General features: G+C 42.2%; 1 protein-coding gene across 3 annotated transcripts in view; it reads left to right on the top strand.

The window, feature by feature from the left end:
* Positions 1-23,588, top strand: part of evlb (Enah/Vasp-like b) — a 46,368-nt gene that overhangs the window by 9,656 nt on the left and 13,124 nt on the right. For 2 of the 3 annotated variants that reach the window (XM_069158553.1, XM_069158552.1), the window contains exons 1-2: positions 3,606-4,293; positions 22,488-22,656. In XM_069158553.1, the coding sequence (XP_069014654.1) occupies positions 4,199-4,293; positions 22,488-22,656 (264 nt within the window). In that variant the 5' untranslated portion in view covers positions 3,606-4,198. Of the gene's footprint in view, positions 1-3,605; positions 4,294-22,487; positions 22,657-23,588 lie in introns of those variants that run through there. The other variant, XM_069158554.1, reaches the window with a different exon arrangement.

Here is a 23,588-nt window from a genome sequence, read left to right as displayed (position 1 = left end):
GTGAATCCTGATCTGTTTTTCTGCTGCATGTTTTGTTTTCTCTCTCAGTTTCTCCTGTGTTTGCTGCTCACTGTCACAGTTTCTCCACTGTCCAGATGGAGATGTCCACTGCGACAACTAGAATATGATTGTGAACAAGTGCTTAGCTTCACATAGAGAAAGATAAATGACACTACTCAGCCAGCAATCAGTCTTTCACTGCCTTTGTATTTGCTTTAATATAAATGTTGTCAGGTGTGCTGCTTCAGTCTGTTTCAAAGTCAGTGAAAACATACTGGTGCACATGGTGTGCTGCAATTCAATTGGGAATATATTGTCCTTTATTGATTTGTGTTCAAATAAATGAGCTTTGTTAATAAAGATGCATTTACAGTTACACAACAGTTATGAGTGAAGGACACATTCACTTTTGGTTTGGCCAACGAACAACAGCCTCCCATGTTGAACTCCAATGTTTGCTTGACCGACTCATCCTCCCCAACCTCCTCCTTAAAGGCCACTCTAAGGCTCCATAACTATATCACTTCGCTTCTAGAGGGTGCTGTCACAGTGAAACATAGCTATGGGTGTAATAAGCAGCTACCACAAAAACCTTATGGATTTGTTTGTTGGGGGAAGACAGACTCTTTCAGCCCTCCTACCGTTGTGAAAGAACACAGGTAAAGCTCTGGAATACTCCTTTAAGTCTGTATTCATTAGAGTTTGGTGCCGCAACATTGCTTCATTTCTGTGAGACGGCTGCATGATGCAACACATTGTAAGCAGACATTTGCATCTAACTGGAGGTAAATATGTTTTCCCGGGGTTCGTCAATATAAGAAGTTAACATCACACAGATATTAAACGGACGAGGACCACATTTTATTGGCTTGAATGTTTGCGGCCGAACACCCTTGTCAGCAGGCGAGTAAACTGCTCTAAACTGCGATGTCAACTACCGTCCACTCTGATTACAGAGCAAACCATGTCATCCAACAGTTCTGTAGCCAGTCCAATCAATGAAATTGCCCGCTGGCAAAACACAGTGGGACAGATGTGGGTGATGTGAGCCAGTTGAGCTGTACTAGAAAGGGACCGCACGGGTGACTCTATTATTCCTGGGTTGTCAGATGTCAGTAAATATGGGAGGGATTTATTGACAAACTGCTACGATGTTAAACCCAACCACGAGATTAGTGTTATGGCCGCACACCACTTACTGTACATCACTTATAATCTATATGCATCTGGATGGATGGAGCACAGAATATCTAAGGAGCAAATCTTGGTCAGTGTGTGCTCAAATTTGGTTGCTTATTGTTTTCTTATGCAGATTTTGACCTATATTCTGTTGATGGACTATTGATTTCATTTAGGTTTACAGCTTGTGTACATATAAAAGCTTCCTGAGATCTACAGTGGTGTGAAAAAGTGTTTGCCCTCTTCCTGATTTCCAATTTTTTTCCATGTCTGTCACACTTAAATGTTTCAGATCATCAAACAAATTTAAATATTAGTCAAAGATAACACAAGTAAACACAAAATGCAGTTTTTAAATGAAGGTTTTTATTATTAAGGGAGAAAAAAAAAATCCAAACCCACATGGCCCTGTGTGAAAAAGTGTTTGCCCCTCCTGTTAAAACATAACTGTGGTTTATCACACCTGAGTTCAATTTCTCTAGCCACACCCAGGCCTGATTACTGCCACACCTGTTCTCAATCAAGAAATCACTTAAATAGGACCTGCCTGACAAAGTGAAGTAGACCAAAAGATCCTCAAAAGCTAGACATCATGCTGAGATCCAAAGAAATTCAGGAACAAATGAGAAAGAAAGTAATTCAGATCTATCAATTTGGAAAAGGTTATAAAGCCATTTCTAAAGCTTTGGGACTCCAGTGAACCACAGTGAGAACCATTATCCACAAATGGCCAAAACATGGAACAGTGGTGAACCTTCCCAGAAGTGGCCGGCCGGCCAAAATTACCCCAAGAGCGCAGCGACGACTCATCCGAGAGGTCACAAAAGACCCCACAACAACATCCAAAGAACTGCAGGCCTCACTTGCCTCAATTAAGGTCAGTGTTCATGACTCCACCATAAGAAAGAGACTGGGCAAAAATGGCCTGCATGGCAGAGTTCCAAGACCAAAACCACCGCTGAGCAAAAAGAACATTAAGGCTCGTCTCATTTTTGCCAGAAAACATCTTGATGATCTCCAAGACTTTTGGGAAAATACTCTGTGGACTGACGAGACCAAAGTTGAACTTTTTGGAAGGTGTGTGTCCCGTTACATCTGGCGTAAAAGTAACATCGCATTTCAGAAAAAGAACATCATACCAACAGTAAAATATGGTGGTGGTGGTGTGATGGTCTGGGGCTGTTTTGCTGCTTCAGGACCTGGAAGACTTGCTGTGATAAATGGAACCATGAATTCTACTGTCTACCAAAATATCCTGAAGGAGAATGTCCGGCCATCTGTTCGTGACCTCAAGCTGAAGCCAACTTGGGTTCTGCAGCAGGACAATGATCCAAAACACACCAGCAAGTCCAGCTCTGAATGGCTGAAGAAAAACAAAATGAAGACTTTGGAGTGGCCAAGTCAAAGTCCTGACTTGAATCCTATTGAGATGCTGTGGAATGACCTTAAAAAGGCGGTTCGTGCTGGAAAACCCTCCAATATGGCTGAATTACAACAACTCTGTAAAGATGAGTGGGCCAAAATTCCTCCACAGCGCTGTAAAAGACTCATTGCAAGTTATCGCAAATGCTTGATTGCAGTTGTTGCTGCTAAGGGTGGCCCAAAGAGTTATTAGGTTTAGGGGGCAAACACTTTTTCACACAGGGCCATGTGGGTTTGGATTTTTTTTCTCCCTTAATAATAAAAACCTTCATTTAAAAACTGAATTTTGTGTTTACTTGTGTTATCTTTTACTAATATTTAAATTTATTTGATGATCTGAAACATTTAAGTGTGACAAACATGCAAAAAAAAAAAAAAAAAATCAGGAAGGGGGCAAACACTTTTTCACACCACTGTATGTAACATGCTTTTAAATGGCAGTGGTTTATATTCATTGAAAGATTTCGCTCTCCTACTCTCTCCATGTGTGTCCCTTTCCATTAATGAGCATTCAGTATTCGCTGTCAGATCAGCATACACTCTGATGTGTGTGCTTGTTTTGTGTGTTGCAACTCCACCAGAGCCCGGCATGCCATCTCAAATCATATGCTAGAAAAAGATGGGAGCCATCAGCTGAATTAAAATCTGCTGCTCCTCCTCTTCGCCTCTGCTCCCTTTCCCCATGCGGACTTACGCATCCTCGCCTTGGCCAATCCAGCCAGCCGGGAGAGGAGAGCTGGAGGGGTGGAGGGGGAGAGGGGTGAGGAGGAGAAGGAGGAGGGGCAGGACCAGCAGCCTCCGGGGCTGGCAGCCCATCGCTCTTGTCACAGCTGGGAGGGGAGAATGGGAGGGATGGAGGCAGGAGGAGGGAGGGGGGGGTATGGAGAGGGAGGTGGTAATCCAATGAGACACAGAGAGGAGAGGCAGCGCTAGGGCAACGCCTCACAGCACCGGGAATCTCTCTCTTTCTCCATCTCTCTCTCTCTCTCTCTCGCTCTCCCACCCAGCCTTTCCTCTGTCTCTGAAGCGTAAAAACCAAAGGACTCTCATCTCCCATTCAGTCCTCTCTGTATGTGGCTGAGAAGTGCCATCATATTTTTAAGCCTTTATTTTACCTACAGATCAAATTCCTTCTTCATTTTTTTCCCCCCTAATTTGGATTCTCTACCAGCTAAAGGATGACTTGGTGACTGAAATCCAGGACCTTTTTTTCTTTCTCTCTTGATTCGTTGGGAGGCAGCATCTTTTCCTGGAGTCATCTTTGTTCTTGTGCTCACAGCTGCTGAGTGTACAGTGGCTTTTTGTGGGAAAATAGGTTAGTGTGCCTGTTCGGTGCCGGGCTGCAGAGGTGATTGAGATGAAGAGGAGGGGGATGCCTCTGTGCCGGTAGCGTTCAGTAGCCCTGCGACCGTTCGGGGTAGAAGGTGACTGGAATGCCTCCGTTGAACTCCGACCTTTAGCGGAAGTGTCAGCGACAACATTCAGGACAGACAAAGGGGGGAAAAAAGCAACTGAAGCAACAAATACGGACCTTTTGTTTCCAATTTTCGGAGTTGCAGAGCAGGGCTGACCTGTGTACCTGCTGTGCGTGGACACCATGGACATCAACCTTCAGTCGCACCGATTTTACTTCCCCCAGATCTACTGTGCTGAACCGGGGGCACAGCCACAGATCACTGAGTTCAAAGTCAGGTAAGTTTCCAGAGCAGGGAAAGGTGTCCATCAAGAACTGAGAAATCAATCACTCATTGGTGAATGGTGGAGTCACCCAGTTCTGATAACTCTGTTTGCCTTTGTCTCTCTCAGTTGCCTTTTAGACCCATAAAATTTGTAGCTACAGCATCATGATTGTGTTTTCCAACAGATCCCAGCTGCTGATGCATATGAAGCGATTCTGTGTAATGATGAGTGCTACTGTGAGTGGCTGATTGCCTTTGCAGGGGGATGGGGGTGCATGCTAATGTGTTAGCTAGCTGTGCAAAAAAAGTGTGAGGCTCCTGGGAGAAGCAGAGTGTATTGATGGCCTATGAGTAAGCTTGCCAAGTTTGGACAGAGGCACTGACAGTGCCACAGTTGTGTTATATTTGCCCTCCAGGGTTTCTGTAGCCGTCTTATTGGGTGCCTCCGTGGCTCTTTTGTTCTCTGTGTTTGCGCCTCTCTTTCTTTTTGCCACTCAGTACTGGAAGTGCTCAGGGTGGCTTGTTGCATCCACAGCCGACGCCTGCCGTCATGGTTGCAGAGCGCATGCTCAGATATGCAACAGCTTCCCTGCTCTTTGTTTGGCGAGGTGTAATTGTGCTGGATGGAGCTGTTGCATTCAGGCGTGCACAAACTCAGACCTCATGCTTTGTGACATCCATGAAAAGAGGAAAAAGGTCAGGTTTTCTCTTCCAGAAAGTATACATTATATATTTAACCATCTGTCCTTGTATCTATCACCATCCAGCCATCAAATTTGCATTTGCAGCTTGAGACCTCCTTGTAATCTCGTGTGCGATACATATGACGATTCCTTCTCTAACAGCTCTGATTAGTGCAGCTTTAAGGGACTCAGCCAGAGTTTTGCCCCACTAAGCAGCTTTTAGTTTGGCCAGGCCTCCAGGCTGGTGGAGCTTTATGGGGCTACATCGTGTCACTATCACGACCTGGCCGATCTCCCTGATGGCGCCACGGGAGTCTGAGGGTATTCACAGTGGGAGGAAGAGGAGGAAAGAAAAGAGCAAAGTGAGAGTATGTCTACCAAATATTTACAGAGTACAGAAGAAGAGGATAACAGCAATAGAGTTTCACCCACTCAAATGAAGTTTTCCTTGGACATGATATCATTAATCCTATTTATTTAACCTTAATGTGATACCGTACATGTCATAGTTGCCCCCTTTGTCCAGGTTAGTGTTCCACTTTTTGTCCAGAAGGGTTATTCACAGTGTTTTAAGCCTAATTAACAATAAAACAGGTTAGATCTACTGTCGTCTCACCTCAGTGACCTTCTGGGAAACGTCAACATCAGCAAACGTCAGGAAATGTCAGCAAATATCAGCGTTTGATGTCCATATGTAGACTGAAGCCTTAATAAAAAAAAAAAAAGAACATGGTCTCGCACATTTCTGGCTCTGCCTCACACCTCTTCGCTGCGAGAGGGACGCACAAGGGAGGCACACACACAAACATACACACAAACCCACGCTGTGTTCATTTGCGGAGATTACAGAGGTTTAAAGTGCGATTTGTTTTCACAAAACCAATTGAAGCCCCTAAGTAATATTAATGTTTCGCAAATCAGATTTTATGCAATGAATATGCACTTAGAGATTTTAAAGCTCAGCAAACAGACTGCTACACCAGTTTCTGTGCACAGTAATCACTTCCATTCATATTTTTGTCTGATGTTGAAGTTTGTGCATAAACGGTAGGATCGGAGTTTCAGCAGATTAAATGGGAACTGGACAGCTTTACAGAGCAGCGTCATGAACTGTATTATTAACAAGGCGAGCTCATTAGAGCCGAGCGAGAGGGAAGAAGAAGAACAAGAAGAAGTAGCGAGATAGGAGATAGAAAAATGAGAAATCAAGAGAGACAGAGAGGAACGGAGAGGGAGGGGAGGGAAATGAGAGGGAGAGAAAAGAAGAGACCACGGGAGAGATGGGGGGGATGGTGAGAAAAGCTAAGCTAAGCAAAAGGGTGAAGGAGTGGATTGTAAACGTGAAGCACACAGATGGAGGTAATATTAGAAGGAGAAGCCGGTGTTGTTAAAAAAAAAAAAAAAAAGGTTGTTATGAACATGGTTTTTGATGGAGTTTTGGTGTGGCATACGCCTTCGAAAAACCTTTGTGAGGGATGCTGGGATATTTACACCAGCCCTGGGCTCCAGGGTGACAAGAGGTAGCCACAGTATAGCCAGATAACCATGGCAACCAGCGCTGGTCAATCCATAAGAGCACACATACAGTACATGTATGCATAGAAATACACACACATTACATAAAGAGAGCAAGAGACCTTCTGCTCCACTGCCTCCTCCAGCGACAGGCTCGCCCTTCTTGGTAATGTGTTGTGATTGTGTCTATGTGTCTATTGTTTTTTTTGTTTTTTTTATCTTCAGGATCCAGCGTAATGATATTTATCAAAACAATTATTTTATAGTTTTAGTTTTTGATGTCCGGCTTGAAATTAGCTACTTGTCAGCGAGAGAAGTGGCTTTTTTATTTTAAATATTACATTCTGAATTCCGCCAGTACATTTCAATATACTTACCCCGTTAGCTACTTTAAGCTCATCCACTGTTAACATTGACAAAAGCTTTGCTGCAGCGAGCTATTTTTCATCAGCCACCAACCATTAGCCTTTCTTTCCTTCCAGGTGTGATATAGCCTGACTGCACCAGACTATTGCTCACAGCTTCGGTTTTCTTCACCGAGATTTTAGTCTGGATTCGCTGCTCAAGTTAGCGATCGCTCAGCCATTCTGCAGGGCGGACCAATCAGCGACCCGTGTCGGCGGTTGTGTGCATTTGTCCCGCCCCTCCTTCACTGTGATTGGACAGCTGGGTAAAAAGTGACTGTGACGAGCCCAAAGTTGAACACTCTCGGTGTCTGAAAACAAAACAGTGCAGAAGAACGGTAGTTGCAGTGAGGGCAGGGTGTCAGTTTTGGCGCACGTTGATTGGTTGAAATTTAGCCAAGGTCTACGCCCAGTAGGTTTGAAAGACTGCGAATGATTCTCAATGAAGGCCTAAGATAATGATGGCTAAACTGAGAGCAGTCAGTAATGTTATCATTTACACCTGTGCAGCATCTGCAGTGACATGCCAGAGATGTCTGCTGTGAAAATGGCGTGTTTGATTTGTCAATTTGAGGAAGTGTCTGTCAGAGGAAGGAGTTCTCAGGTGAGTGTCAGGTTCCCACAACTCGGCTAGAATTTCAAAGGTCATTTTTTCATCAACCTCCCTCGACAAAAGAACGAAAGGAAAGATGTGACAGGACGTTCACTGCCTTTTCCTCCAAGTTTGAAATGTCTAATTAAATTGCAATATCTTTTGGATTTTCTGACTTTAACTCTTAAAGTCAGGATTGTAGTTGTCTTGGCCGATTCTCCCTTTATGCTCACTCGCTTCATTCAGCTGGAAAGCTTTTGACTTAAATCCAAGAGCTGCTGTAATGTAAGTTATTGCTTGAGGATTATGTCTTGGATGATGGAGAGGCTTTCTGTTTTTCAGGATTCCCAGAGGAGACCAAATGTCTGCATTACTCCCTCAATGTGCTGCGGTCTGACAGATTAGAGATGGAGGTTATAACCACACATGTATGTCGAACATAAGAAAGCCCTGCTGGAAATCTGTGAAATATTCTGCATGGGTCATCGAATCCACTGACTGATAACTTGCGGCACAAATAGTAAGGGCTGCGCGTCTGCTATTGAACTGTGTATTTATCAAAGGAGGATGAGTCAGACAATTACAGATGCCGGTGAGTGTCGGTTATATCAGGTTCTATTGTAGTCGGGAGCAATGGAGAGCACTTAACCTAATGGCCTTCAGCAATTGCTGAACTGTAAAACGGATCATGTGTAAACGTGTGTGTGTGTGTGTGTGTGTTTGCTTGTTCGTGTGTGTGTGTGTGTGTGTGTGAGGCTTCACAGTAAGTGGCAGCAGTTAAATGGCATCATGGAGGAGAGGGAGCTCAGCCTCAGGGCATTTCCACCACGTCCTTTTCTCCTTCCCCACGCTCCTTCCTTTTTTTTTAACCGTCTTCTTCGAGGCCGAGGAAAGTGTTTCTTTTAGACAATCCGAGTGTTTATGCTCCAGCCGTGCTCTCACCTACCGTGTCCTCTCTGCTGGGAAATTTCTCCCCTCTGCCAAATGGAGAAGCATGCATTTTTAAAAGCCAACCCCCGCTCTCTTCTGTACTCCCTATCTCCTGTATCTCTCTGCCTCCTCGATCATTCTGTCTCTGTCTTAATTTCTTTTTCTCTTCTTCCATCTTCCTCCTCTATCTTCACTGTCTCTCTCTGTCCCCCTGGGTTTTTTTTCCTCCTCATATTTTTGCTTGTTTCCACTCTCTCTCCTCTCAGCATGAGGTCTGAGTGCCTCAGTTCATCCATTTGATTCACTGGTTCTTGCCTGGGTTAATTGGGGAGATTGACTAACCTCCAAAAATGCATGCACACACTCACGAGTGGAAGTTTGACTCCTCTAATATGTTTACAGTAGCACATGGCTTCCAGTCAGATAGAAAGGAGGACAGCCAGAGGCTCCAGACGTGGTATTAAACATTCCAGCAAATGCTCATTAAGCCGAGATCACGATTCCCACAAACAGCAAAGTAGACAGGAATGTCTGGTTTCTGGCTGAAGCCTTTAAGGCATCACCTAAAACATAAATTAACTGTTGTTTTAAAGGTCCCTTATCGTTTAAATTCAGATTTACATACATCTTTTGATTATAAAGAGGGTTTTGGTGCTATATAAATACGAGGAAAACTGCACACAGCTAGTGTTAAGTTCATTTGTGATGTCACAAAGTCCCACTCGTCATATGTCCGCGCCTTCATTAAACAACTTTTTTTTTTAAACGTTTTAGAAACCACAGGTTTATCCTCTTATGGATATCAAGACTCTAAATAAAACACAAAAAAAGTGTCACATATGGGACCGGTAAAGGAGTATTTTGACATTTTTGGAAGTTTTTATTTTTTGCAGCCGGCAATCTGCATAGCATAAAGATTGGAAACAGCTAGTTTGATTCTTTCCAAAGACTTTCTTTCTAAAAGCCTCTCTGAGGCTCAATAATTGGCTACTTTGGAGGTGCTGGCAGGTGACGGTGATACCAATCTTCTCATCCAACTTTCTGCATAAAAGCAATGGTAATGCTATGATAATTTCCCCCCCCCAAATTGTTTACTTTCCATTGAGTTGACCTTCATGTACCTGCAGGTTTCTAATGTCATCTGCATGCACTTCATCAAGTCTCAGCTGTGTGTCAGGTTGAACTGAGTTCGCAGCAGATTAACATGTTTGTTGAGGGCTGCAGTCAACTCATCAGGGATCTATTGACCATGTGTTGTCTCTGCCGATGCTTCTGTTATGTCAGAGGATTTGGCCGTCTTTGCAGAGACATAAAGGACCATCCGAAGACTAAATCCCCCGTCGCTGAGTCTCTGTTATTTTCCACTCTCTTCTGTCTCTCTAAGCCAAGCAGGGTCAGACGGTCTTTGATTTAATTCCTATTGTCCCACCTGGCGTTTTAGCTCAGTAATTGGAGTGTGCCAGACAATAGTTTTGTTGACAAGACAGTGTGCTTTTACAAGTTTTTAAAGCCACAGTCAGAGATGAAAACATCCCCCTTCGAACCACCAACACGCCACTTAAGCTGTATGTTAATACCAAGGCGAGAGTTTGTCATCCATCAGACTTAATAATGCCTGCAGGAGTTGGCCAAACATAAAAGCTGAAAGTACCTGATCTCCAATTAAACCTCCTGATTCTGCCCTGCCCAACACCCTTCCCCGCTGCTTTTGCAGTGGCTCAACATTAGCTCTCAGGGGTAAGGAAACTCTTAAATGCTTTAGGCGATCATGCGGAGCGCCAGTAAAAGAAACCTCATCTTTGCTCTCTCTTCACAGGCTTTCAGCTGGAATTAAACCATAAATTCAGACCTGTTTCATGGCACCAGAACGTGCTGCGGTTTTCCTTTTGGCTGTCAGCTGTGGACTGTCAGAGGCGCGTAGGGCTTTATGAGCGTTTGAAAAGAGGACAACAAATCCTCCAAAGCAAAGAAACATATACAATAGACACAATAGATAGCATGATAATGTTTACGGTCTGCAGAGTCTGTATTGACTGCCTCTTAGGGACAGCAGCTAAAACTCATACAATATTTCATAGCAGTACATATAACGTGCCAATGCAGTTGCAGAATTGTGAGACAGTTATTTGAGGATCTCACCGTGAGAGACAGTACGTTGTGTAGTACCGTTCCAAAGACGCCCGGGTCCGTAATTAAAGATCTCCCTGTCTTAAGGCTTATGTTGCTGTTTTTTATTCATATCTTGCTGCTCATTCATCTTTTCTTTACAGCCATATTTTCTAGGCCAAGCGAATATTCCACTCCAGTTGTCATGCCAACAGATTAGCGTGCTCTTGCGTGGTCTCGGCAGTCAGTACTGGAGTCCGGGAGTGTGTGTGTGTGTGTGTGTGTGTGTGTGTGTGTGTGTGTGTGTGTGTCTTCTCTGCAGGGTCTCAAGGCTCTGACATGCACTCAGATACACACAAGCTGGATATACTTAAGCGCACACACACACACTCAGATCCACATGGCAGAATGCTTTTGACTAACTTTTGTATCAGACTTCACATCACATGGAGATACACAGGATCAAAAAATTACATGAGTTTTATGATTGCTTTTTTCCCACCTTCTCCCTCTGCGCTGGGATAAGACTTGGTAATATAAGGGTTAAAAAATGCAAAAGAAATAAATACTGGCATGTTTCTTTTATTGCTTTGTCCCTGCATGTGTGTCAGTGGTCTAAAGCAGTGCACAGTTTATTAGATTAGCTTGCACAATAGCCTGCAAAAATTGGGCCAGAGCGGGAGCGAGATAATTTAAAACTCTGAGTCCTCAGAGATGAAGTTTAAAAACCGCTGCTCTATTTTGGTTCTAATATGCCACGTCATGTCCAACAATAATGAATATTACTGAGTCACACGCCGCAACTATTCCATGAACCGTGGCTCATGGACCGTCAGTCTGATGGCCATCTTCTCTCCTTGTGAAGAATCACAATATATTTCTGTGCTTAACTATCAGATTTACACAGTAATTTTCCAAATTGTAACTCGGTTAAGCCAACGCTAGTTATTTTTAGACTTTTCCTTGGCATGTCGAGCAATTTGGTTTGTTTTATAACTGTTTGTATTAGAGCCGGCAGGCTGTTTGAAAGTCTGCTGTCTCAGGTCCATTTTTCTCTCTTGCGAGTCTCCTGTTTTACTCTCCTTGCTTCACTTTTTTCCACCACCAAAACCTCAAATACGTCAGCAAGCAAGCTGCTTATGTAACTGGCCTTCAAACCGGCCTGACAGTTTACTTCCTTCTCGCCCATTTTTCACAGATGTATGCAGAACCATGCTTCCACACATAAATATGCAGTGATGAATACCAAGGGACAGAAGCATGTACTCACAGTGTGATGCTGCTCTTATTCATCAGCTCCCCCCTTACATAAATTAAAGGTATTCTATTGGAAAGTAGAAGAGCCACACAAGAATTTCACTTGCAGGTACTTTTAAGGAAGCATCAGGCCATTTTTAAAGTATTCTTTAAAATCAAACTGTATATAAAAATTTCTATTGGAGCAGAAACTAAATTTAGTCTTTATTTCATGTTTTTTTTTCGAAAGCTATTCAGGCAATTTGTACCACTAAGGGTGTAACACATGATCACGTAAACAAAATAACATTAGACATATTTTTCTACTGTGACATGATGTTTTTTTTCCATTTACCTCCACCGTGATGATTCAGCTCTATGACTCTGCTACCGAGATACAATTTATAAATAGAGACAAATATACCAATTTCATTTTAGGGCGAATATAATACTATTTCTTTTTTAATGTTTATGCCCATTTTTATACTTTGAATATGTCCTGCTGAGTCTCAATTGACCCTGATTTGTTTAAGATTAACACCACATAAACTCCACAATCTAATTACCGTCACACCCTGATGATTATGATTAATGTTCCAACATGATAAAGTTTTCTGCAGTTATGTTTGCAGCAGATCATTATATTCCCGCCGTCATTTCCTGGAAAAACGTTGAACATTTAAAGGTGGAGTTGGTGATTCTTAAAAATGACAAGCAGCTGAGTTAACAGTCTCTTGGCAAGCTAGTTATCTCAATAGCTAAATTTAGCTATAGGCAAAGCAGATTAAACAATTTTACATAACTGTGTTATCTTAAAGTGATGTTTATGTTTGAAACAAAAAAGGTTTGTCAAAACATAACCAATAGTTCAACATTTTAGGAATCGCTAGCTCTATTTATAACAATTCTTGCTGTGAAGGTTGTTGCCTGTTTTGAGTGAAGTCTGCAGAGTTTTTCATGCTCAGAGAATAAATGCATGTTTGATTACCTCACAAAGTTTGAGGAGAACAAACTGTTTGAACTTTTTTTTGCATAGCAAACATGGCTGACATCCAACAGCGCGGCCTCTAGTTTTACCGTGGCTGCAGCAGCAACTGGGACAAACTGTCTCTGCCAGCGGTTGTGCGTCTTCCCCGAAGATGAGCATTTGTTGAGATTCGTGTAGGCACAGAAATTAATGTCAGTTAACTAAAGTGGCTCCTCATTATGCGAACTGGCCCCAGAGCTTGGAATGCAGTGACGGTTTAACACCGTTTATCCCATTTTCTATGAAAGCTGAGGTTTAGTTCAGGCTCAGTCTCATTGCTAATGTAGCTTTGCCCTGGCAAACATATAAATCTTTAAGCTGTCAGCTGTTCTTTCCGCCTTATGCAGCTTTGATGTTTCATGCACTTCGTGCTCACATGTGCAGAAACACTTTGTTTTCTTACAAGTTCCATTGTGCACCGTTTTTGGCCACTTCTGGCAGAGGACTCTGCATCATTCTCCTCCCGCCGAGGCAAACAGAGAGCATTTTATAAAGGAGTCAGGCAAAAACACAAACAATTTGTGGTGACGATTGTTCTGCCAGCTTACTCTCGGGATTTGGCTGTTGCCTCCAAGCAGCTGGCTGCGGGACACAAAGACAGTTTCTGTAATCTGTCCTCCTCTTTCTTTGCTACTCAACCACAAATACAAAAAAAAAAAAAACTTTAAAAACCTACGCACTGATCCAGTATTGTGAATCTGCAACAGTAATGGACAAATTAATAACTGTAGATTTTCCCATCTTTTCATTCACCTGAAATGGACTTTATGTACTAACATCTGCCTAAAAAGTTGGCAGGAGAGATGGGAAAGAGTCTGCTGAGCCACCACAACAGATATATTAGCCAGGACAGTTGGAAGCAGCTACCTCAGTCTGGAAATAATGGAGCTGCTCGTTTGGACTGCAGGTTGCTGCTGCAGCGTGTAATAACAGGCAATCTGAACACAACTGCTGTTTTTGCAAATGAGAAGCATCACGTCTCGTCTTACTGTTGAGCTGACTGATATGCGATATGAAAACCATCTTCACTGATGACTGAGCGCAGTCAATTACCATATGCATATGTGCCTTTTTACAACACTTACTCAAAGTGACTCACCGTATACTGACTGTATCAAGTAGTGTCACGCATCAAGAGTGCAGAGCGTTATGAGGCGTCCTGTTTCAGTGCATTTCTATACTGTGCTTGAAAATGCACACGGTGCTTTGATTTTTCTGTCTCTGTCGTTGGTGCTGCATCATGAGGAGGTTTACGGTGTATTAACCTCTTGTTCTGGCCTCAGCAGCATCACTGGAGAAGCTAATCCTTCAAATCAGTTTAGGCCATTTTGATCTCCTAATGACAGCCTGCGACTGACAGATTTCTATTCAGGGACAATAGTGTCAGGCTGTTTGCTTGATTTTGTTCTGCACCTTTATTCATCAAACCTCAAAGAGTTGCATGTAGGAGTGCTCTAATGTACCAGCTTAAGAGTGAAAATCCTCACTGAGGGAAAACAGAACTTAGTACCACACTGTGATTGCAGATAAAATCAATACTGTATTCATGTTGTTTGTTTGCACCCTTTTTAACTCTCTTAACCCTGAGCAAGCAGTTTCTGGGCGTTTTGTTCTCTGGCCACATTTCTACTCACTCTGGGCTCATTTTTCACTGCAGCAGCAATTTTTGCACTTCGATGGAAACAACACAAACATGGCTGGAAGAAGGGAGAACTCAAACATGTCTTTTGTGCAGCACGATCGAAGAGAAAACGGAAGCATGTCATCTGAGATCTACTCTTAACTGACTTAAGAGACCTCTGGAGCTCCCTTAAATTTATTTTCTTTCAGTCAAAGGAAGTTTGATAGTCTTTACCTGTGAGTAGGAGTAAAACTGACATTTTACTGATGAAAATCAGCATTTAGCTGGCTTCTGAAAAAATGAATATAGCCGACTACATTATTTCTGTCATCATAAACTGCATGTGTTTGTTTGAAGCAGGTGGTTGGTGGTGTTTGATAGAATATTTGAAATGAAATCAAAGTGTTTTGGCAAACCAGTGGGAGCTCCCTGTAGGTACCCCAGTGCTGTTCACTAACTGCTTTGTGCAACTCCTTGTTTCTCCGAATTGTTACAACTGAGGTGACTCAACAACATTGGAGTCATGAATGACAATTTCAGAGGTCTGCATTAGCCATTAACAGTGCTTTGCTTATTATAGATGTCTGTAATCTACTGGGGATCACTTTGGGACAACAATCTAAAGCTTAAGTCTTCATCTAACTGAGCTCACATTTTAAGTTTAAAACCCCAAAACATTGATTGTTTGAAACAGCATCACAGATAAGTATGACGTTTCCACTTTTGTGAAAAGAGTGAGCATGGCTTGAGGATTGAACAGGTTGGGACATTTTTTTTTGAAAACAACAATTTTCTTTTTGTGGTCTTTACTTTATGACGTCTAATCAGGTCTCAAATCAGCTTTCTTAACACTTTCAACCCAAAGATACGTTCCTATACTGTTTGGATGATAAAAGATTTCACATAATCATTGCTTCCAACAGACAAAAGCTTAAAGACTGCTGTATTAATCACTTAAAGCAATCAGTAAGTGTGTTGTCTGTCTAAAATAAACAACCTTTAACCTTTTAGAGGCAGACATTTAACCATTCAGCATCATACAGACGGAATAAGAACATAAAATTTGACTTGCCGGCAACAACCACTTTAAAACTGGCTGCACCTTCATTTTTATTTCTATTTTCTGCTCATTTTCATCAGCCAGCTTTAAAAATTGGTTTTGATCCTGCCTGACTTTGAGTCACCACCTAAGTTTTCACTACCGTTGCTGTTTTATACACCTAAACTGGAGTTCAGATATGAATCTGTACTGCGTGCACACACAGATTTGCATACAGCTACATGTGTGGCTATTTTCGGCAGTTTCCTTCTTTGTTGTCAGCGCACCGCTGCCTTGAGCACCAAGGCCTCTGAAAGTGGAGCAGCACAATAACTTTGATGTTGTGATGTCTGCAGGGTGGTGTACTGTACGAGCTGCAGTGTGGATGGAAACTGAGATGCTTACAAGACCCTCTGACAGCACAGATTACTGTCGGAGACACGAGGGCTGACATGCAAACGCCCCACAGCCACGCACAGTTCAAAAGAGAATGGACTGACAGTAATACTGGGATACAATTACTAGATAGCTATGGTTACCAAGACTTCAATGACTCAACCTCTGGCTGGACCTGATTCATAGAAACACAGAGGAAATGAATGCAAATTGTTCATAAATCAACTCTGTTTCAATGAAATGCTGAAGATAAGTACTTTATTTGTCTGAGACTGAAAACCAATTCACAATGGCAAGAAAGCCGTTCTATACTCCTATGCAAAAATGCCATTACCAAGCAGTTAGTGTGCTAAATTTAAATTCTACCTCCCTCCGTTTTGGCAATTCATCATCAGAAGAGCGGATCAAAGTGCTAATTATGTTTCATGCTTCAGAGTTTTTTTTTAATGTGTTTAATTACTAAAATATTCCTCTTCCCTCTGCATGTGTTTGCTTTTACTACCTGTGTTTCCTGAGTCAGCAGCGTATCCCTCTCTTCTGACAGCTCGTGGTTGTGCTGTTCATGTCGAATCAGGGGAGTGATGCTGGAGGAGTGAATGTAGTGCGAGCAGACAGGAAGTTTGGCACCAGAAATAGAGAGGTGAACTTAACGCTGTGACTTTGCCGGTTAGACTGAACCGATGTGACGGGACCAGGTGCGAGCAGGTTGATGCATCTGTAGCAGTGATGTGAGGTCGTGGCAGGATGCTTGTGGATGCCGGTCACGCCTTGCATCTGAAACAGCGAAAAACAATATGAATTTGCATGCGAGAGAGGCAAGATGAGAAAGCCAAGGATGGAGCGGAAGGAGTTTGGGTGAAACAGCATCTCATTAACCTTAAAATGACCCGAGACTCAGAGGAGAGCAGCCTAATGGATGGGCTGAGTGTGTACAGTATTATTAGTGTATGTGCATTTTTATGAGATGAAAAAGAAAAGAAAGAGTACATAGGTGTATTTGAGGGATAATTAGTCTTTTAAACCCTGCAAATTCAGGGCTATGAATACATAATTCATATGTTCATCATTAGAGACCCTCATTAATGTGACCTTAGACAGTCTCACAGACTCGATGTGTTTGATGCCACAATCTACAGCTTGTATGATGTTATTTAAGCTACAAATCAGGCTCCACTGGACACTTTGGGACAAATTTTGAGCTTTCAACATTTAGTTGTCTGCTTTCCTTAAAGGGCTGAACTCAAAGTCTTTACTACCCGTCTCGTTTGAGTTCAGTAGTCTGAGATTGAACATTTTCCCCTCAGTTCCAAGTAAACGCATCACTGTCAGCTGTTGCAGAACGGAAACACTGAGTTGAGCATCGACATTGTCTGGGAGAAGAACTGCAGCCATGAGTTCCACCGTGGCAGCGCGCATTATTCCTGCATGCGGTCGCTCACAATATCCGTGTTGCATTCAGTTGCCTGTGGGTGTAGTCATCATTGTCTGCGCTGCAAGGTTACTTTGTTCAAAATCATTGTGGGATGAAATCATATTTGATCCTGGAACTTAAAAATAACGGCTTCAGAGTCCAGTCAGAGTTATTCTAATGCTAAATACAACCAGTGAGACTTAAATGCGAGAACCTTTCACACGTGTATATGATGATTCCCCTGCATCAATCATTGTGCTCTGCGATTGGACCGTTTCCGTGGCAATGACTGGAGGAGAGGATTCTTCTGCAGCTCTGAGATTTCTGTCTGTCGCTGTCAGCTTGAATTTACTGTAGCACGGACTGTGTTGTGTATAACCAAGGACGATGGCATTTAAAGCGTGTGTGTGTGTGTGTGTGTACACAAGGATGTGCTGTCAAGGTAAATTCAGAAGCATCTAATTTATTCATGTCTTGCGCAGCAATTGTTAATTTTTTAATGTCCATGACGTGGACAGATCTGCCTGACAGTCCCGTGTTTGCATGCGTGTGCATGTCTGCGCACGTCCCATAACTGTCAGTCAGGAAAAACTGGTTTTCTTGTTGCTTCAGCTCCTTCCCAGCTCCTCCGCCTCTCTCTTGTCCCTCTCACTCCATCTCCTTCTCTCGTCTCCTCCGTTTTCCTGGTCTTTTAGCACAAGAACCTCATTTATTCATGCTTCTGGGCCTTCGGTGCCATTTTCAGCTTGCTGCCTGGAACTCCTTTTTAAAAATTAACAGAGTCGACAAGTTAACAAAAATAAATTAAACACATCATTGCCCTGCTGGTGCAATGGGGCTGATTTCGAGTACACATGAAAATGACTAATGGAAGACAACGTAGGTGTGGATAGTAAGACAACCTGGGAGAAAGTTATTTATAACTCCAGCTTGAAACACAGTCAGCATATGAATCTATTTTTTTGTTGTGTCCTTTTTTTTACTTTAAAGTGAAAGAAAGATAATATTGTTTCCTTTATCTCGGTGTGAGCCCGCTGCTTTCTTTTCATGAATACTTCTCTTCATAATGGATAAAAGTGATGCTGTTTGTTCGACGTTTTTGGGGGCTAGCGTCAGCCTTTGGCGAGCATTCCTACAGTAAGGGATGCTTTGAAAGCATTTTAAGCATTTCTATCCCAGAATAGAGTTTTCCCCACCATGTAATGAGTTCAAATACCAGTGCATTGCAATTTACTAAAATAGTAGTTATTGGGATACTGTCCTATTTACACGAGGCCCTAGAGGCAATTACCTTAGCTAAGCACAAAAAAAGGAAGAAGCTCGCTTTGTTTAAAGTTTCAAAATACACAAACACCTCTAAAGTTTATTGATTAAAATTACAGCCTACTGATAGTCTAGCAGCTCAACACACTCAAAAACAGGTACAGTGATACTTTGAGATAAATGTCAGCATGCCAATACGCTCACAACAACAACTGTAACATGTTTAACATTGGCAGGTGTTCATATTTACCAACATCGTTTGGCTTGTTCGCCTGCAGCTAAAATTTGCTGATCAGCAAAAACATAGTTGTGCTGGTAATCACCAAAGTTATTAGAAATCTTCCTATCAGGAACAATAATGTATTTGTTATGAGGTGGTGTTTACCAGGACCCAAATGCAGGCTCACAGACTTAGGTATCGGTTCCAAAATACAGTCTTTATTCCAATCAACAAAAACAAACAAACAAACAAAAGGCGGTACCTACAACGTCAATCTGCTTCCCGGTCGGGAGGGCAACTCAACCGACAGGTCCGGGGAGACACGGCTGGCAGGGCAGCCGGCAGGACTGCTGGAAGAAACGGAGTCAATAATCCTCCGAGTCGGGAGGGCAACTCCACCGACTGGTGACTCCGACAGGGAGCCCCGCAGGAGGAACAGAAGCCGGAGGAACGGGAACAGGGACGGGGAACAGGACGGAGGACGGACGGGTGACTAATAAATGAACCGACAACCAGAGGAGTGCAGGGGCAGGGTACATATAGTCCGGGGAGGTGATCAGGGAGATGCAGCACACCTGCAGGTGGTGATCAGGGGTGAGTGGCTGCAGCTGCTGGGACTGGTGAGGGGCGTGGCCACGGGAGGTGAGGAGAGGAGGACACAGAACAAGCAGACAGGGGACTGAAGGGACACAGGAGGAGAGGTGATCGGGGGCAAAACGGAGGAAAACCAGACTCCTGACAGTATTAAAGTCGTGTTAACACCACAGGAACTTTCTCCAGATGCCAGGAACCTTTTAGGGAACTCAGTTCCTCGTGCATTTCCAACACTGGGATCAGGGTCTAATTTAAGTTCTGGGTAGATTAATTTGCTTTTCCAAAAAGTCAATGCTCAGAGGATAGTAGGCTGACTTCGTAGTCCAAAGTTTAGGAACTTAAGTACTTGCACCATTTTCATTTAAAAAAATCTGCAGCTGCAAACCAGTTTGTTTTTTGTTTATTGCACTTGTACACAAATTAAAGCTAGAGAATAAAACATACAACAGATTGACTGACAACAAAGTCCAGGTTGTATTTTTTTCTGGCTTACATCAGTGGAATCAACTGTATACCACTCCCCTGTCCAGTTGGTGGTGAGAATGTGCCCAGAAGCTTGTTTGCCAACTGATATTAAATTCAGCGGACTAATTTACATCAGTTTTGTGGGTCTGTGGACAGGCAGACAACAATTGGCTGAAGAATGGTAGCCTACCTTAAAAGTGGTCCCTAAAAGATCATGGGACTTTGGGTGGAAATTCGCCTAATGTTCATTGTAATCGAGCCAATATTTGGACAATAAAACATTTATCAACCTCTTGGATGCACCACTCATTGAACCATGGCAAAAGAAAACAACAATATTTTATCTGTTATTTTATTCTTTAACAATAATAGTGGCAGTTTTTTTTACTTTTGACAGAGCTAAACTATATGTTCCCCCCTGCTCCTAGTTATCATGCTAATCACCTCCAGGCTTCAGCTCCATACTCCATTTACAGACATTAGATTCGTATCAACCTTCTCATCTATGTTCCTCTTCAATTCTTCTATTGGCAAGATGGAAAATTAGCAAAATGTAAAACTATTCTCCTTTATAATAGGTTTTCCCTTAAATGTCATCCTCTTCATGTGCGATGCACTCCTATCTTTCTGTACCATATGCTGCATCCACAGACTCTAAAAGCCAAGAATTTTCCCTTTTTCAGTTTTTTTCTGTCCTTCTCTTCTCTGACGCAGCTCTTTCACTTGGCCTTAAGGGCTGATCCACTAATTTTAGCTTGGCAAGGAGGCAAAGACACAGATGGGACTCTTCTTGTTAATCTCATTTGGAAGTCAAAATTGTTTCTCTGTTTCTCCTGGTGTTTTCCACCTTATTTCTCATATAGTGGCACCATGATTTTCACTTACTGTACTCTGCAGATATTAAACACGCAACCCTTCTCTGTAAGAACACATGGAAAAAGGTCATGAAGCAGGGCTCTCATAATGGGCAGTACTGTTTGTAGTGTGTGTGTGTGTGTGTGTGTGTGTGTGTGTGTGTGTGTGTGGCCTCCAGTGTTGGGTCTGCTTGCTCTCCCATCTGACTGCATTTATCAGAGCCCACTGAGGGTCCTGCTCTCCCTCTTTTCTTTACTGTAACACACACACACACACACACACACACACACACACACACACACACACACTTGTGCCTCATTAGGAAGATCAACAGATGCTGGACAAACGCTTGATTACATTTGGATTAGACTATTAGTGTAGTACAGGATTAGAAGACTGACTTGCTGTCTTGTTCACTATAATCATCTCACTCGTGTCCTCAGACTGGTGCACTGCACATGATTTTACAGTTGAAGGAAATTTTTTATCTTTGGAGGTCCTTTCAGAAATGCTTTTGGATATACGGTATGTGTTGAATAGTGCGCTTTCTTTTTCATGCTCAAACAATATTTTGACCCCTTTCAATGCAACTAGTGGCTTCTTACGTCCTACCAGTGGTTTCTTGGTTTTTGGCACTAGAACTATAACCAAAGGATTTTTAATTTAATTAAATCATTATGTTGGCCAAAAGAGGTCAAATTGTGCAGTACACTGGAAATGAGTTTTGGAAGCGTCATTATGTAGGTTTTGCTGAACTGTAGTTGTAGTGTATTGAACTAAAGTTATCTTAAGTTACACAGTCTTGCTATAGAACAGTTTTGCGTCGCAGAAATATTGTCTTCTTTCCCAAGTTGTGAGGATCTGATTTAATGTAGTTGTGTGTAGTGTTTTCCTTGATTGAATCTGAACCTCACCTAAATATTTTATGTGGACACATTGTGGCATATTTCAATGGAGCTGTAATCGTGTCATCATCAGGTCTGTGCTCGGTCCCTCACCAGGAAATGTATTATTTTAACAAAAGAGGCAGGAATATTAAGCGGGTCTAGAAGATGTCGCGGTCACTCGACTATCACCATTGCTTTCTTCTCTGAAGTATAACATACAACTAACTGTATATGAGTTCAAGGATCCTGAAAGTAATTCTGGGAAATTGACTTTGAGATAGAAAAGGAAGGTTAATGGAAAAATGAGGATGCCATCAGGTCAGTAACCTGTGGAATGAACATTTAAAAATCGTATAAATTATTAGAGCTGCAATGACCAGTAGATTAACTGATTAATTAATTAACAGAAAATGAATTGCCAATTATGTCGATATTTAATTTTTATTGTGTCTGAGTAATTTTTGACAACAACAAAAAAGTTACTTATTCCTCTTGAATGTAAATCATTTCTGGTTTCTTTAGCCCTCCATGATAAGAAACTGCATATATTTTGGTTGTAAAATGTTGTTCGGGACAAAACGAGACGTATTAGGCTGCACCTTCAGCTTTGGAAAACACTGGTGTGTCATTTTTTGCAATTTTATGACATTTTAAAGACCAAACAGTTTGTAGATTAATTGTAAAATGAATCCACAAATTAATTGACAATGAATATAATTGTTATTGCAGCTATATAGGTTATCATATTTTATGTTAGGACCCACTCAAAAACAAGATGGTTCATCGCAACAGATTTATCTTGATGAATGAGGCTGTGAGAAATTGATAGATGAAGAAGCATCAGTATATCCACTGCTGGATTTTTAACTTAAATCCATTGTTTCGTGAATGAACCGTTGAACTGATGCATTCTGCACATAATTAACACTTCCTCTCTTCTCTGTGTCTCCATGTCACTCCCAGTGAACAGAGTATCTGCCAGGCGCGGGCCTCCGTCATGGTCTACGATGACACCAGTAAGAAGTGGGTGCCCATCAAGCCTGGACAGCAGGGATTCAGTCGCATCAACATCTACCACAACACTGCCAACAACACCTTCAGAGTGGTCGGTGTCAAACTGCAGGATCAGCAGGTAATGGACAGAAAGATGATGACATGCCGCTGTGAGACAAGTGTAGAGAGGGAGTTCATTTCAGCCATTTATTCACAGGAGAGAGAGATTTCACTGAGCTGGGAGAGGATTGCAACATACACAACATTCAGGACTATTTTAGATTGTGGTTCAGAGTTTTCTGTTTCTGTAACTCACAAGACAAAACTGTCACTGAAGAAAAGTTTAATAGGATATAATAGTGGTGAAGAATGAAAGAAACCGGTCAAAGTCTGTCTGTGTCTGTGTGTGCGTTTGCGTGTGTGCTCGAGACCTATAGTGTAATCATTTAAAGTCTTTAGCAGAGCTCATCCTCCTCTGCTGTGACTTGAATGAAATCTGCTTCCCCGTCTGTCAGTCTCTCAAAAGGCAGCAGCTCATTAGTACTCAGCTCTCTTACATTGTGTATGTGTGCATTGATAAAACACAGAACACGCAGATGTAAATATCGGGATTAGATCCGATAATAACTAAAATGACTGGATTCCTGTCCGAGCAATGCATGCATCACAAAGACTGCTAAAGTATGGAAAAAATGTGACTGCTGAAGTATTTGGAGGCACAGCTTATCCTAATACCGGACAGAAGTATTTTGTATTATACTAAGAAGTACATACATAAAGGTGTCAGGCAAAAATACAAGTTAAATATACTTTTTTTTTTTAAGTGAAAAGACTGATGTGAATTTGCTCTGCTATGATCGACAAAAACATTCCAGCCTTTAAAGCTGATGTCAGTAAATAAATGTGAAAAGAAATCATGACCAGCGAGCCACATAAAACCTGTTACAGGTGACAAATTTAAAGGCGATTACCAGCTACACTGCCCATAAACTCTGGTACAAAAAATCGGACTGTTTTATCTTTACAGTGGGACTCCTAACATTTCATTCCAAATCTCAGAGCAATACATTT

The sequence above is a fragment of the Embiotoca jacksoni genome, unplaced genomic scaffold (genome assembly GCF_022577435.1).
Source record: "Embiotoca jacksoni isolate LCO1_2020_lvr unplaced genomic scaffold, fEmbJac1.0.p SCAF_23, whole genome shotgun sequence".
NCBI lineage: Eukaryota > Metazoa > Chordata > Actinopteri > Embiotocidae > Embiotoca > Embiotoca jacksoni.
This window is presented reverse-complemented; position numbering and strand designations above follow the sequence as displayed.